This window comes from Anopheles arabiensis, chromosome 2 (assembly GCF_016920715.1).
Source record: "Anopheles arabiensis isolate DONGOLA chromosome 2, AaraD3, whole genome shotgun sequence".
Taxonomy (NCBI): domain Eukaryota; kingdom Metazoa; phylum Arthropoda; class Insecta; order Diptera; family Culicidae; genus Anopheles; species Anopheles arabiensis.
The window spans coordinates 1,738,179-1,751,597 of NC_053517.1; the positions used below are offsets into that span (position 1 = coordinate 1,738,179).

At 48.4% G+C, this 13,419-nt stretch overlaps 1 protein-coding gene across 6 annotated transcripts in view; it reads left to right on the forward strand.

Annotated features, from left to right (window-relative positions):
* Positions 1-13,419, forward strand: part of LOC120896939 — a 77,945-nt gene that overhangs the window by 56,531 nt on the left and 7,995 nt on the right. Inside the window, exon 1 of one of the 6 annotated variants that reach the window (XM_040301469.1) lies at positions 7,366-7,640. The exons of the other annotated variants lie outside the window; for them this stretch is intronic. Coding sequence (XP_040157403.1) covers positions 7,514-7,640 — 127 coding nt within the window. The 5' untranslated portion in view covers positions 7,366-7,513. Of the gene's footprint in view, positions 1-7,365; positions 7,641-13,419 lie in introns of those variants that run through there. 6 annotated transcript variants of the gene reach the window in all.

Consider the following 13,419-nt stretch of genomic DNA (forward strand, 5'->3'; position numbering starts at 1 on the left):
GCTGGTCGGCACCAACGATCAACAGCGTTGCCCTGCCGCTTTCCTATCGCACATGTTTATCAGTGTCATTTACCACGAACCCAAATTACCGGTACCAATTTCAAACGGTGTTCCGTGCAATAGAGGTTTGTATGTGTGTGGGTGTGCTTTTTTTGTCTTCTAATGGCCCCAATGCCGCACCGAGTGCGAGGGTGCAGAAACCTCCGGAAGTTCCCTGGAGATTCGGATGCTAAGTGTGCTTCCCTTTTTATCACCTCGTTTATATTTTACGACGACATTTTAAGTTCCCCCCACTCTGTACCATTCCAGCGTCGCTTATCGTCTGATGGCACATACCTCCTCTACCACACACACATACAGTTTAACCTCCACTCTCTACCAGACCTTTCTGCACCTTCCAAAACATATTGCAGATATACGAAGGTTGTGCGGGTCTCTCTCTCTCTCTGAAAGAAAATCAATGTCAAGGTAGTTGATCATGTAAGAAGTGTAAGCGACCGAGTAAAGAGCGAGGGGCTGGAGGGCGGGAATTCACTTGGGAAATGTGAAAATGAAAATGAAACTCATCATCGTTGTCGTCGTCGTCGTCGTCGTCGTCGTAATCATCGTCATGGGCGGGATCTTAACCTTCGCTGAAGTGTGTAATGGACGTAATTCTCGCCTCGGCGGAGGTTAGATCAATTTTTACGATACACCATTTTGCGCGGTGCATGATATGGTGGAACCGGAGAAAGGTTAATGCTTGCATGAGTGTGTGTGTGTGTGGAGGAGGGTTAATGAAACATACTATTACCCAGATTAAGTTGATGTGATGAGAGTTGCCGAATTACAGGATTAGTTTTCGTTTAAGCTGTTTCGTCCTAATCATCAGCCCCCGGAGCTTAATGGTTATCTCTGGGTAGGTAACTTTGCACCATCGCGCTAGATTACCTTTCCCAGGCCTGGGCTTTAGGGGGAGTGGAGTTTTGAGTAGAAGTGACACAGCTTTGATTGATTTTGTGTGTTGCAGATGGGTGGAATTCTGGGTAAACTTCTCACTAGTCGGACCGGTGGGATTACATCTGGGCTGGCTCAACGATTGGACGTGACAAATTCGTTTGAACGATCTTCACATGGCTCAGGGGAAAAAAAGGAACAAGACTCCCAACAGATGGACATTTTTCAAAACAACATCCCCCGAATTCCAGACCTGCTGGTGGAGGTTTTTGTTTATTCAGCGTACGGGATGCTCTAGTCACTAGTTTTTGGTTGGTTAGAATACTTTTTTTTCCCCTCTTTCGTTGATGCATTTTCCTGTTGACTCCAGCTCGGGCGATGGAGCACATGTTCTAATTCTACGTAATAAACAAACTCACTAGGCACAGCGATTCCCGGTGATCTAGCGATCCCGTGACACTAGTTTGTGTTATTATTTGCATCATTAAAATTGATTGCAGCTCACTCGAAACACAAAATAGGACGGGCACGATCGTACGTGGAGTTGAAACGGGCCCGGCTGTATTGGTTTATCATCAGTTACCGATGAAGTTCCTGCCAATTAGCCGTGGAATTGAATTAACGCTTTTGCGAGAGTTCCCAAGCAAAAGCGAAGAGGAAAAGCGAGCAGAAAGTATTTATTTTTCAACATGTCAGCCCTCTAAAATCCTGCAACATGCTTAGATGTCTGCAACGGGAGAACCTGTCCGGAGGAGGTGGGGGGGGGGCTTTGGTGTGTTTAATAGTGCAAGTTCTGATGCCGTCAAATCTGCCCGGCAGCGTAGCGAATGAATGAACGTGCGAATAAAAACCAGTCTCTCTCCCCGATGTCCCAAACGACACACAGGAACGAGAGGGTCGAAAAAACAACGATCAAAACGAGCGACAGAGCGCGCTGACAGGAAATACTTTGACATTTGGTACGATGTCACCAACAACCGACGTCCGTCCATCCGTCCGTCTGTAGAGCAACCGTTTCACCGGCGATCCGAGACCCTCGCGCTCTCCGGTGCGAGGGTTGCGTTCTGGGACGAACCGAGGCCTGACTTCTAGATTTGTCGATCATTCGCGCCGCGCAGCGCTCCATTTCGGTATGGTTTTATTGGGCCGCCGGTGCTATTTCGGTGCGCCGATGTTGATGAGCCGTATTAAGAGCTGGGCAGAAACTGGGGGGGAGTGGGTGATGATGCCCATCAAAAACACACGGCCACCGTAGTACGACACGTCGTCGGGAGCAAACGATGAGATTTTAGGTTGCATGCAAAACTGTTGGCGTGTTTTGATTTTGGGTAATGGATAAACTACATGGATCTGAAGCAGGTTCTGAAGCAAAAATCCAAATTATACGTGTCTGCCAACATGAGACTTAGAAATGATCTAACAAACTGTTAGAGCACTGGAATTGAATAGTAACACGGATAAGTATTGTGTTGTGTGGATTGAAGACATCGCTCAAAAACACTGGTTTGACCATCCATGATACACCTAGCTAAAGCATATCAAACTAACGACCGTGTCCATCTGGTTTAAAATCGACAAAAGGTACAATCTGTAAAAAATGATAATGCAAATATTTTACCTCGAGCCGATCGTTTGAAGTGTTCCAATTAATCTATGCGCATAAATTAAGCCGAAAAAGCATACCGATCGTATCACACACTGATTCAATGCCACCAGCGCGGAGCATTGAGGGAATTCAACGGGTTCTCGTTGATCGTTCGATGATGCGTACGATGATTGTGGAATGTTTGGGGTTCAATTCCTCTTTCCACAGCCGCATGCCTTAGACACACACCGGTCCTACGGCTTGTGGTGGTTTGCTACTTTTTAATGAGACTATGAGAGAGAGAAAAAAACACAACCATCCGCCGAACGCTGTCCTTGAAGCCTGCCTGGGCCATGATTAGTTTTCATTTCTAATTAGTGAAAATTGAATTAGGAACGTTGTTAGGACGTTAACCATCCTAAGCGTAGTAACCAGTCTCAGTGATTTATCCCCACCGAAAAGGTATGGGGAAAGGTTCCGAGGATGAGAGAATTTAGTTATCTTTGTTACTTTCTGCTGCGAAATGATGGTCTTTTTACTTCACAGAACCCCTTCGGGAAAACACTGGCGGTCCCTAATTATTTTAGGACCAACATCCAAGCGAGAGCGAGATTTGGTGGGCCGTTCGTTTTCCCATCGCAGGCTGAATCGCTTATTGTTTTGTGTTTTACTCTTTCAATTATACGACCTTGATTGAAAGATTCCTTCGCTGAAAATTCATTTACCTAAGTTGATATTTTTATGTTAATTCGATCCGATTATTACTCGGAGCGCGGAGCATTTGAGTCCGTCGTGGCATTCACCATGGTTACTTGGGAGACGAATGAAAGGCCTACTTATTGCGGGCCGCCAATTTCTTACTTCTTGTCCAGTTCGACGGCAAGCATCGATTGGGACGCGACGTGTACGATAGCAGCTTTTTCTCTCCTCCCCCCAAAAAAAAAGGCCCCAAGGGGTGGCTTATTTTTGGTGGGATATTTTCACCCCACCGCAGAATGCTAGGCCAACTACTATTTTTGCCTCTTTTTGCCTTTTTCAGCTGGTAAAACAAAACGGCGGGCGTAAAGAAAATGCCTTAAGCCTCTTGGTGGTGATGGTGGTGGCGCTGGTCCGACCGCGGTCGCCGGGTTTCGCATGGCCGGAAACAAAATCAATTAATTTATCGCAGCTTGCGAAACACGCTTTTTTGGTGGTTTTGGCTGGTTGGCGCGATTGGCTGCGGCATGGCTGTGGCTTGGCTGCGGGGATTAAAAGCGATAAAATAGTGGTTGAATAATTTCCTCGTAAAGTTGACCTCAACGGCGGCCCCAGCCAGAGCACGGCGTGCGCGCCGTCCTTCAAGGAAGTTTTGTGTTGTGTTTATGTTGTACACAAAAGGTCCTCCTGCACACTCCAGACTCTTCTGCAGGAGCAGCAGGATCCTTGGGAGAGTTCACAGTCACACTCAAACCACCACCACCACCACCACGATGAGTGGGTGGGCGAATATTAATCACTGTTGGAAATCACGATCGAAACAAAACATTAAAACCCACGCGGCAACTTCTCTTCCCCCTTTTTTTTGTACGCTACAAGCAACTATTGCCAACTTTTCTAGTCTCTGTGGCTGTAGATGTGCGCCAGCGAACAAAAAATGAGAGTCTAATATGTTCTAGCAGCAGCATTTGGCGCGCCTGGTACAGCGAGGCGCAAGGAAGGACCCACAAACGGATTTGGGCGAAAAGGGGGGGAAGACGCGCGTCGTCCGCCCGACTGTCGACAGGAGCACAGTGTTGTAGTTCTACCGTTCCTGCCTTCAGGTGGTGGAATATTCATAGCCAGCACGGACACAGGCCGCCACCGTAGTTTGGAATTAACTTGTTTGCATTTGGTGTCGCTGTCGTATGGATCATGAATATTTAAACTTTGTCTACTCTTCACCGGGACTGGGCCCGTGCTGGGTCGACAAAAGTTGGACCAGAACGAGGAGGAAGAAAGTATGCAACCCAGCCGCCGCCACCAGCACCAACGGTCGGGATCGGATTTGACCGGCGAAAAAGTACACCCAATACACATGCACACGAAGAGGGGAAAAATGTGTGTGTGGTCCTCTGGAGGGCATTGTTTTTTTCCCTGTAGGCTTGCCCCAGGAGTTCCCGGTCCCGATGATAGTCCACTTTCCATACGCGTGGCGTCGTAAGCGGTTGAGCAGTAATTCGACCGTTTATTGAGAGCCTTTTTTATCAGTTGTTGGGATGTCCACTCTGTTGTTCTTTTTTTGCTGTTGTTGTGTGGATGCTTTCCTGCCCTAAGGTACAGAAGGGAAAAAAACACATCAGTAGACAGAGAGAGGATGAAGAGTAATTTGCATTAAATACTAAGCGTTTTTACAGCAGAACTACGGGACATGGTACTACAGGACGCTAATAACACACGTGCGCGTCCCAACCAATTGCGCTGATCCTGTTGCGTATCTCGGCGTGCGCGCACCAGGAAGGTTTCGCACGAGGAAACGAGAAGGGGAGAGGGGAGGGGAGGGTACAAAATTTGCATCGAAATGAAATGCAATTATGAGGAAAAAGTTTTATTCGCTTCAACGACGGCGGGACGTGTACACAACAATATATCACACCTTTTGCACAGGTCGCTCTCGACCGTTCCACGTCATCAGTCGCTCGTACGGCTGACAATGGCGTGGAGCGTTTTGAATTTTCGAGCAGGGGGAGCTTCGTGTTGTAAAATGGGATTTATTGACTTTTAACGGCCTTTTTTTTGAGGTGCCCATGTGTCTGCAGCTGCAGCGAGAGGTGTTGAAAAAATGTTCGAATTATTCAAATGAACCGCCTTGGTGTTGGGGAGGAAAAATGGAAAGCAAAAACCCCAAAGAAGGACCAAGGCTCACCTGATTCGTGGGTTTTGTGTTGTGCTGTGTTTACCACCATCGTGGTAATTGACTTCGTTATGTTTCATTTCCATCATTCCCCCCCCCCCCCCTGAAAAAGAACGGAGACGTGGAATAGGGAAGAGCAACAATCATTAGACGGTGCAACGGTGCTGTAATGGAGACGCGCACCGTTCCGTGAGTCGGGCGCAAAGGAAAACAAACGACAAACTGGGTACAAAATATTGGTCTGTTTATTATTTGTATCTTCTGTATCTGCCCAGAGAGGGGGGAATCGGAAATCGACACCCAGACCTATCTGGAAAGAAATGGTTTCGACGTGTTTGTGTGTTTGCTTCGTGTGCAAATCGCACATTTCATACAAAGAAAGCTGCGAAAGCGAAGCGAACATTGCTTTATGAAGTATCATTTTCCGACCGACGACTGTTTGTCTCGGAAAAACTGTAGCAATGAAAAAAAAAACAATGGGGCCAGAGCGCCAGTTCCTGGTAAAAAGAGAGGTAACCGATTCCAGTGGATGAAATAATAATATCCATTTTTCGCTTCGATAAATGTTTGGCGCAAGCAGCACAGCAAGGGTCACCACACAAACAACCTTTTCCATGACGGGGAAAAGTGATTGCGAGTGCCCCGGTTTGCCAAATGCGTCCCGATGACATCACACCCGCGAAAGGTAATATTTTGTATTTCTATAGCAAACTCTAGCAAATCAAGCCTCGCAGGTTAGAATGCCGTCGGTTGACGCGTTCTGCTTCCCAATCTAACCCAACAGCAACGAGGAGGAGGTAACGGTAACTAAATTGAGCTCCATAATTCAGTGCTTGCTCGGAAATGATACACAGATTTTGACCTACCGACACAAAAGACTGGAGCAGGAAGGAGGAGCGGGGGGGGGGACTGGAGCTGTGTACCTTTGCATCCTTCCATAAATAACGCCCATTAAGCATTTTTACTGTAGAGATATATCTTCATTACGCGACAAATCCGGCCGTCGTTTACCGCCACCATTCACCATTCGTCCCCCCTGCCCCCGGGGTGGGTCAAAAGTACTGGACGGGACCTGCTCCAACCTTCGTCCTCGGGATATGCTTCCCATGGTGCGAAGTTTCAGTGTATGTGTGTGAGAGTGTGTCACGGTTTTCAGGGTCAGCCGGGACGAACACGGGAGCCGAACGCGAGGAAGGAGATCCTTCAGGGGTTTGTGAATCCCCATGACATGGCAAATAGTTGTCCCGATGCCCGAAAAGTCGGAGACTCTGAGTCTTGTACCGTAATGCACCAACCACACAGCTGTCGGGTGTGTCCTCCACTCGAAACCGGTTGAAATGGTCTGAAGAGCAGTTAGTTTCGGTGTAGATTTGGGTCAGTTTAGAATCAAACTTTGTCTGTTTCTGTGGCTCTCCCGCCCGAAAGCGTGTCGGTTTGACCAACGGCAGAGAGGTTAGGTGTTCGGTGTGTTATTCTAATGTGCTCCTCCGTCTGGCTCCAGTGATGCATCCGAGACCCGCAAAACCGCTTGAGGCGATCATTTACAACATTCAATTCCAGCTCCCGCCGACTTGCAGACTTGCTGTCGCTTTGATAAGAGCGGGGGTCGTATGCTAAACGCTGGCCGGGATTACGGGATTCTATCATTTCGGAAGTCATTAGACATGTTTGGTGGACAGTCCGCTCGAAAAACAGTACAGTACCATTATTTGGGAATGCAACAAGCATGATGGGGCTTGGGCCAGCAGGACTGTTGCGATGCCTAATGCCCCATGTACACTGCACACAGTCGCTACGGCTGGTTTCCATGGACCACAGGTTACCGCGATTGTGGGAAAATTTTCCAGTGGTTGACTCCCATCGCCGCCTACTCCTCACCCTCCTTCCAAGCATGGGTGGTATAAGCGTGTGTCCGTTTTTCCCACCGGCAAACGAAGTAGGCTCCACTTTTTGCAGGCGCATAGTTGGCTCGCAGTCGGTGCCTGTTACCGGTGGTTTCGTGGCTTTTTGTCGTCTCGCTTCGCTTCAGCTATATACAGTACCCGGGAGTAAAGTGCTACGGGATGCGGGCACACGGTTCGGTTGTGGCGCGCAGTCTGGCGAAAGTTAGATAACGGAGAACGATGGGCAAAGTTTTGGTTCCAAAAATCGTAGCCCTTTGCTGCTGCTACTGCTGCTGCTGCTGCACCAGCGGAACTACAGCTTTTTCCGGTCACAGTTGTCGTCGAGGAAGCGCGAGAGTGTATGAGAGTGAGTGGAAAGTTTAATTGTGTGCTATCATTTCCTAAAAAGTCGGTTGTTTATGATTTTTATAATTTGTCCGCACGTTTTAACAGTGGAGCGGTGTGTGTATGCTATTTAGAGTGTTCATCTACGGGTTTTTTTTATCTCCCTACAAAAAACATTAGCTGATTCAGGCGAAAAGTTGGTAAATATAATTCCATATCCTGTATTTAATATTCAATGTAAGGCGAATTTCAGGAAGTTCATTATTTGCGCACTTCGTTGGTATATCGAATAAAGTGTGAAGGAGAGGAGGAACACCACAGTGTGTGTGGTGGCGCTCAATGCTGCTTACCTTCATCCGGAATCGGTTGGATTGTAGTGCATAAAAGTTTCTTATCTATTATTCTCTTTCTGTTGTGAGCCTTTTCGCTTATTGTGTGCTGCTGTGCTGCGGGTGTTATGGTGGTCTTTGGCGAATCCTTCATTGCCACCTGCCCAGTGTTGCCGGCGCGTGTTCTGCTTCATCGAACCGGAAACACTCTCTTCCTTCATCGTCTAGCTTTTAACACTTTCCTCCTTATTCGATTGTTGGTTTTTATGCTTCTCTTCAAACATTTAGTTTTGTGTGCCGTGTCCCTTCGGGCGACACGAATCATATAAAAGAAAGAACCTTTTCCCCCGTATTCACCAAGTCCCCGCAAGACATTTTACACCGCCTACTGTGTGGAGTTGAGTTGGTGTGTGAATTTTTCCCTGCGGGAATTTAACAAGCAACGCGGCCCCCATCCTTGCCAAAAGAAACCCGCCTCTTCATCACCTTCTCAACTCCCCCCCCCCCCCCTCGGGTTAGGGGACGAATGAAGTGCAGACAAAATGTCACTTAAAATTAATTTTTCGAGTGGACTTGTGGCGCATCTCGGGCTCCATTTCTCCGTCTCCGTCGGCCCAGCACTGAGACCGGGGACGGTCTGGGTTTGCTAAATGAATGTTGTATGTTAATTTTACACGCGCCACCAGCGGAATGTTGCTGGTGCAAACTCCCCATCCGGCAAGAGACTTGCCCGTTTGAAAATGCAACGTACTTCAGACATTCGGGCGCTAGTCCAACGACCCGAAACAGTTGTGTTCCACTGGTGCTGGGACGCTTCGACGTATGTGTGTGTGTGTGTGTGTTGGGGTTGGGTGTATTTGATGAAGAACTTCCGCTTTGTTGTTTGTCAAGTGGCAGACCACTGTAACGCGCCGGCTTCCGCCTGCCTCCTTCCCCTTCAGATACTGGTGGTGTTGGGGAGAACCGTCGTCCTTCCCTTCATACAACGGCTCGTACTGCTTACACCTGAGTGAACTTCGATTTTTGAACTGGACCGAAAAGCGATTCCACTCCGATCGTGGGCAGGGGGATGGGGGGCGACGAGTTCTATTTACCGTCCCCGGGAGGACACGCTGTGTGGGTGTGTGGTAGTAGTACATGATCGAGGCGTTGCTATGATGAGAGCGAGATTGGATCCGGAGCAGTGACGATGGATTTTAAAGGGTTGGTTGAGCTTTTCTCGGTTGGTTGGAATTCCAAGTTCAGGTCCGGGTCTCGGGTCCATTCGTCCGGCTGGCTTCAATGATTCCCACCAACGGTCAGCGTTCAAGTGGAAGGAGGAGAGTTACAGGAAATGAAGTTCAAAATACAATCTAATGACACTTGCTGTCGCTGACATGATGATTCACTTCGTCCGGCGGGGTTCGAGCGACCCTGGAAGGTTCCCGTGTTGGCTCTCCCAGGCACCAATAGCGTTCCGAGCACTACCATTCTCGACATGTTCGCCTTTGGGTGTTTTGTTTGACAATGTACCGGTAAAGTTCCGGACCCGAAAGTGTTAGTTGGACACAGTGTCGAATCGGAGCAAAGGATTCCGTCGAACAGTAGCTCTTTCCACAGCACTATGGCAAATTTGAGCTTCTGGTGTGTAGCTGGTAGTACGTACACGTGGTCTTTGTGAATTTGTATGTCTGTGTGATGTAGGTGGGACTTTTCAGCATCACCGAATCTTACACCGTAGCTTCAAAAACGGAAACGCTCGACGAAGAAAGATTTATTCGCTTCGGTGACTTTCGATCCCTTCTCGTGCCTGTGTCCTCTAAGTGTCCGCGTGCCCGAGCTGACATGACTTTAAAACCTTAACAGGCCGTTATCATCACCGTTGCATCCCGAACCGAACCCGACACACGTTGACTAATTGCATCAAAAGACTCTCATCCTCTCAGCTCGGTCTCGTACCGTTGTAGGGATGAGAATGGTTGATGACAGGCGAGGGTCGGTCGCGCGCTGACGGGATGACCTAGTTGCATGTTGCCCTAGTCGAGCGGAGCCGAGAAAAGCTGTTACAAAAGAACTTCCAAGGTAGTGCTCTAAGCATACCAAACTACTACGGTGTACATCAGCGCGGCTAAATTGCCATAAATTGATTTACGACAGTTTCTGTGACACATTCTCTATAGCCCGTCGGCCGAGTGACTCCATTACCAGTGAGCCTTGAGCTCTCTCGGCATCACAGTGCGCGGGGTAGGGGGGGGGGGGTGCTAGATGATTCGAAGGGAATTACACCGGCGTGTCGCGAATTCTTCGATAGCGTAGCTTCTCTGCACGCTGTCAACGTCGGCTTAGTAACGCCGTCCGTCTACACGGTGATCGTTGGTGAATAGCGAAAAGAAATCATAGTAGGCAGGAAGGTAGCACGAGGGTAGGTGGGACCGATATGACGTCGTTCGCTCGGTAAACGCTCCGGGGCATAGTAGGCAGCCGGTAAATCCCCGGAGCAACTAGCGAGGAAATCTAATGGCGCTAGGAGGACGAACCCATGCGCGAGCGTCGGAAATCGGAAGCTTTCATAAGATTGTGAATATTTATCCCGTTTTCCCGGGAACCGGTGCTCGCACGCATGTGTGTGTGTGCCGTGAGTGTTTGTGCTTGCCGCGAGTGACGGTGTCGTCCCTAGCGACAAGAAAACAAAACACAGCTTAGCGTATATCCTTTAGCAGCACGGTGCCGGGCTCGCCCGTGACACATCGCATCGAGCACCGATGGTGGTGCAGGTCCGCAGGCAAATCGGAAACTCGAATCGGCACACGCCTAACGACTGGCGGTAAGCACGAAATGTAATCAAATAAAAAGCGCGCACGTGAATCAAAGATGGCGCTGTTTCGGTGCTAGGCGCAGAGAATCGACAGAACTGGGAGTTGTCTAGGCATCGGGAAATTGACGGGAAGAATTCGTAATGTTATTACTAATAATAGTAATAATAATGATAATAATGATAATAAAAGCAAGAACCGTCGTCGTACGAGTCGTCCCGCACGTGCAAGAATCGCGTTGTTGGCGCGCTCTCGACGACAGACTAGCGGCGGAAAGTATCGGCAAAAAAAGCCTAAAGCCCTTGAAAGGCAGACTAACGAAGGACGTAAAGCGTTCGGCTGGGAACAGAGATGAATGGCCAATAGATAAATCCGAATTGGATGAAAGATGACATCGACAATAGAACAAGGGGGGCGGAGAGCATGGTCTCGGAAATGTTCGATCAAATAAGAAGCTGGTGTGTAGAATCTTGGAACGGAAACATTCGGTGCTTCCATTATACATATTACCAAGCGAGGAACGCAAATTCATTGGAAACGACGTTTGAGTGAGTGTTAAAATTTTAAGTAACTGGCATGACACAACCATTCCCTGTTGGTTTCAGGTTCTTCAGTCTCTAAAGCAAGCAAGGAGCCATTTACTCAAAAAAAAAAAAAAAAAACAAGAAATTCTTGGTAACGATGAGAGTGCAAAAAAATCGGCCACAACTGTAATGTATGGCCTCCACTGGGTGTGTGTGTGTATTGCTCCAGCAATCGATCGAGAAATGAAAATGGATGGATGGGAAGCTCAGCTGTAATAGAGATTCCAACGAAAGCAACTCACTCTGCCAGGAGTAGTGAACCGCAAGCCGGCTCAATTGTGGAGTGCCATCAGAGCAGCTTTCATCCTTTTTCTTGCCGAACCGGCCAAACCATGTAAGGAGCTGCTGACTTCTGAACTGCCTGCTGAGGTCGATGGGCGATGGCGAAAGAAAAAAAAAAGGATCGCAGCATTCGACAATGGCACCGGGTCTCCGTGTGCATGTAACAATGCCGACACGTTCGAGGAGAGACTTCTCCACGCCAGGTTGGTTTCACCTGGTGTACAACTTTTCGGGCCAATGGGTGGATAAAGGGGCGCGATTGGTTCCGTGTGCTGAACGACTTTTCTTGGTAACGCTCAAGCGATCGAATGTTTGCCGGAAGAAGGTAGGGGAGAGGAGGTTGAAGGAACCCTTTTGCCTTCAATTGAGGATCCACGTTGGTTCGTGGTGCGGTGACAATAGCAAGGCTGGGGCGTGCGGGCGCACCCGCTCGCTTGCTTTCTGCTGAGCTTGCTGCTCTCGAGATCGATCCAGCAACTGACCGGGCGGCATCCCCGAAGCGGAGAACGAGAACCCTCTTAAATAAATCTCAATTACGACGACACGGGCAACGGTAAATAGCTTCTCACGTTTCATCGTTTGCCTGTGCCCGGTGACGCGATGGTTTGCCATTCGTCGGCTGTCGGCCCGGGGAACAACCCATTCCAATTACACCGAGAGGGCACCGAGCGCGCAGATGGGAATCAGTCGATCGTAACAACTCTCGGAAGGTTCGGCCGTTTGTTGGCCGCTGGGAACCCCGAAACCGGCCGGAGGAGGACAGTCGCGCGATTATTGCTCAATCATTTCGTCATTTTTCATTCATTCATTCATTCATTCGTTTCCATTCGGCGGCTACTACTCTCTCGGCATGGGGGAAGGACACAGCCAACGACAGTCGTCTCCAACCATGTGGCCCACATTCGCTGGCCGTTTAAAGTGCAATTTTATTTCTCTTTAAATCAACCTCAAGATGAACTTGCTCGAAAACGGGGCAGATGCTGCACAGAAATGTGTCGGAAATGCGAAAGTAATAGATTGCAGTGGTCGGTACAAAGCGCGACCGGTACGGGTAAATTTGGTGAAATTATTTACATAGAAATTTGAATTTGAAGCACATGTGCGGGCGTATTTCACTTCAATGGTGGACCGATTCCTCAAACCCGGAATGCTATTAACGCAACCCATTTAGGAGAAGCTCTTTAGCAGGAAAATTGGCTTTAATGTATCTTTCATGTGATTCTCCACAAGGTGGTTACGGACAAATGGGAGTCGCTCGCATCGGTGGGGGTGGGGGTGGGCTGTGTGCCCTTTTATGCTGCACCATCGTCAGCTATTCTATGATATGTTGTATGATGTATGCTATCAAAACATTTCTTCGAACCTGAGCTCCCAGTTAGCGAGTGAAGGTTTTTATTATTTTTGCTTCCTCTTTCTTCGCATCATATTTCCTTGCAGATGATGGGGAACTGGGTGTGTGTATGTGTGTGTGTATGTTTTTTGCATAACAGAAACACCCAGAAGAGGATTTCGTTTTCATTTCCCGTAATTAAATGATGCTGTGCTCTCGTGCGCCTTGCGGGCGTGCCGGCTGGTGCCGCTGGTGCTGGAAGCCCATGTGCGAGAAGCGTAATAAAATCATCTTCTACTGGTGGTATTTTCGGCTTTGTTCTTACCGAGAACGCCATAGAAAGTGACGTATTAAATGGCAAAATATTACAAAGAAGTTGTGCTTAAATAGTAGCTGAAATCGATCGATGGTTAGAGTGAAGCTGCTTTCATAAAAACTGTTTAACAAGATAACGTATGTTGAGCATTTGTGAAGTCGGTCCTGC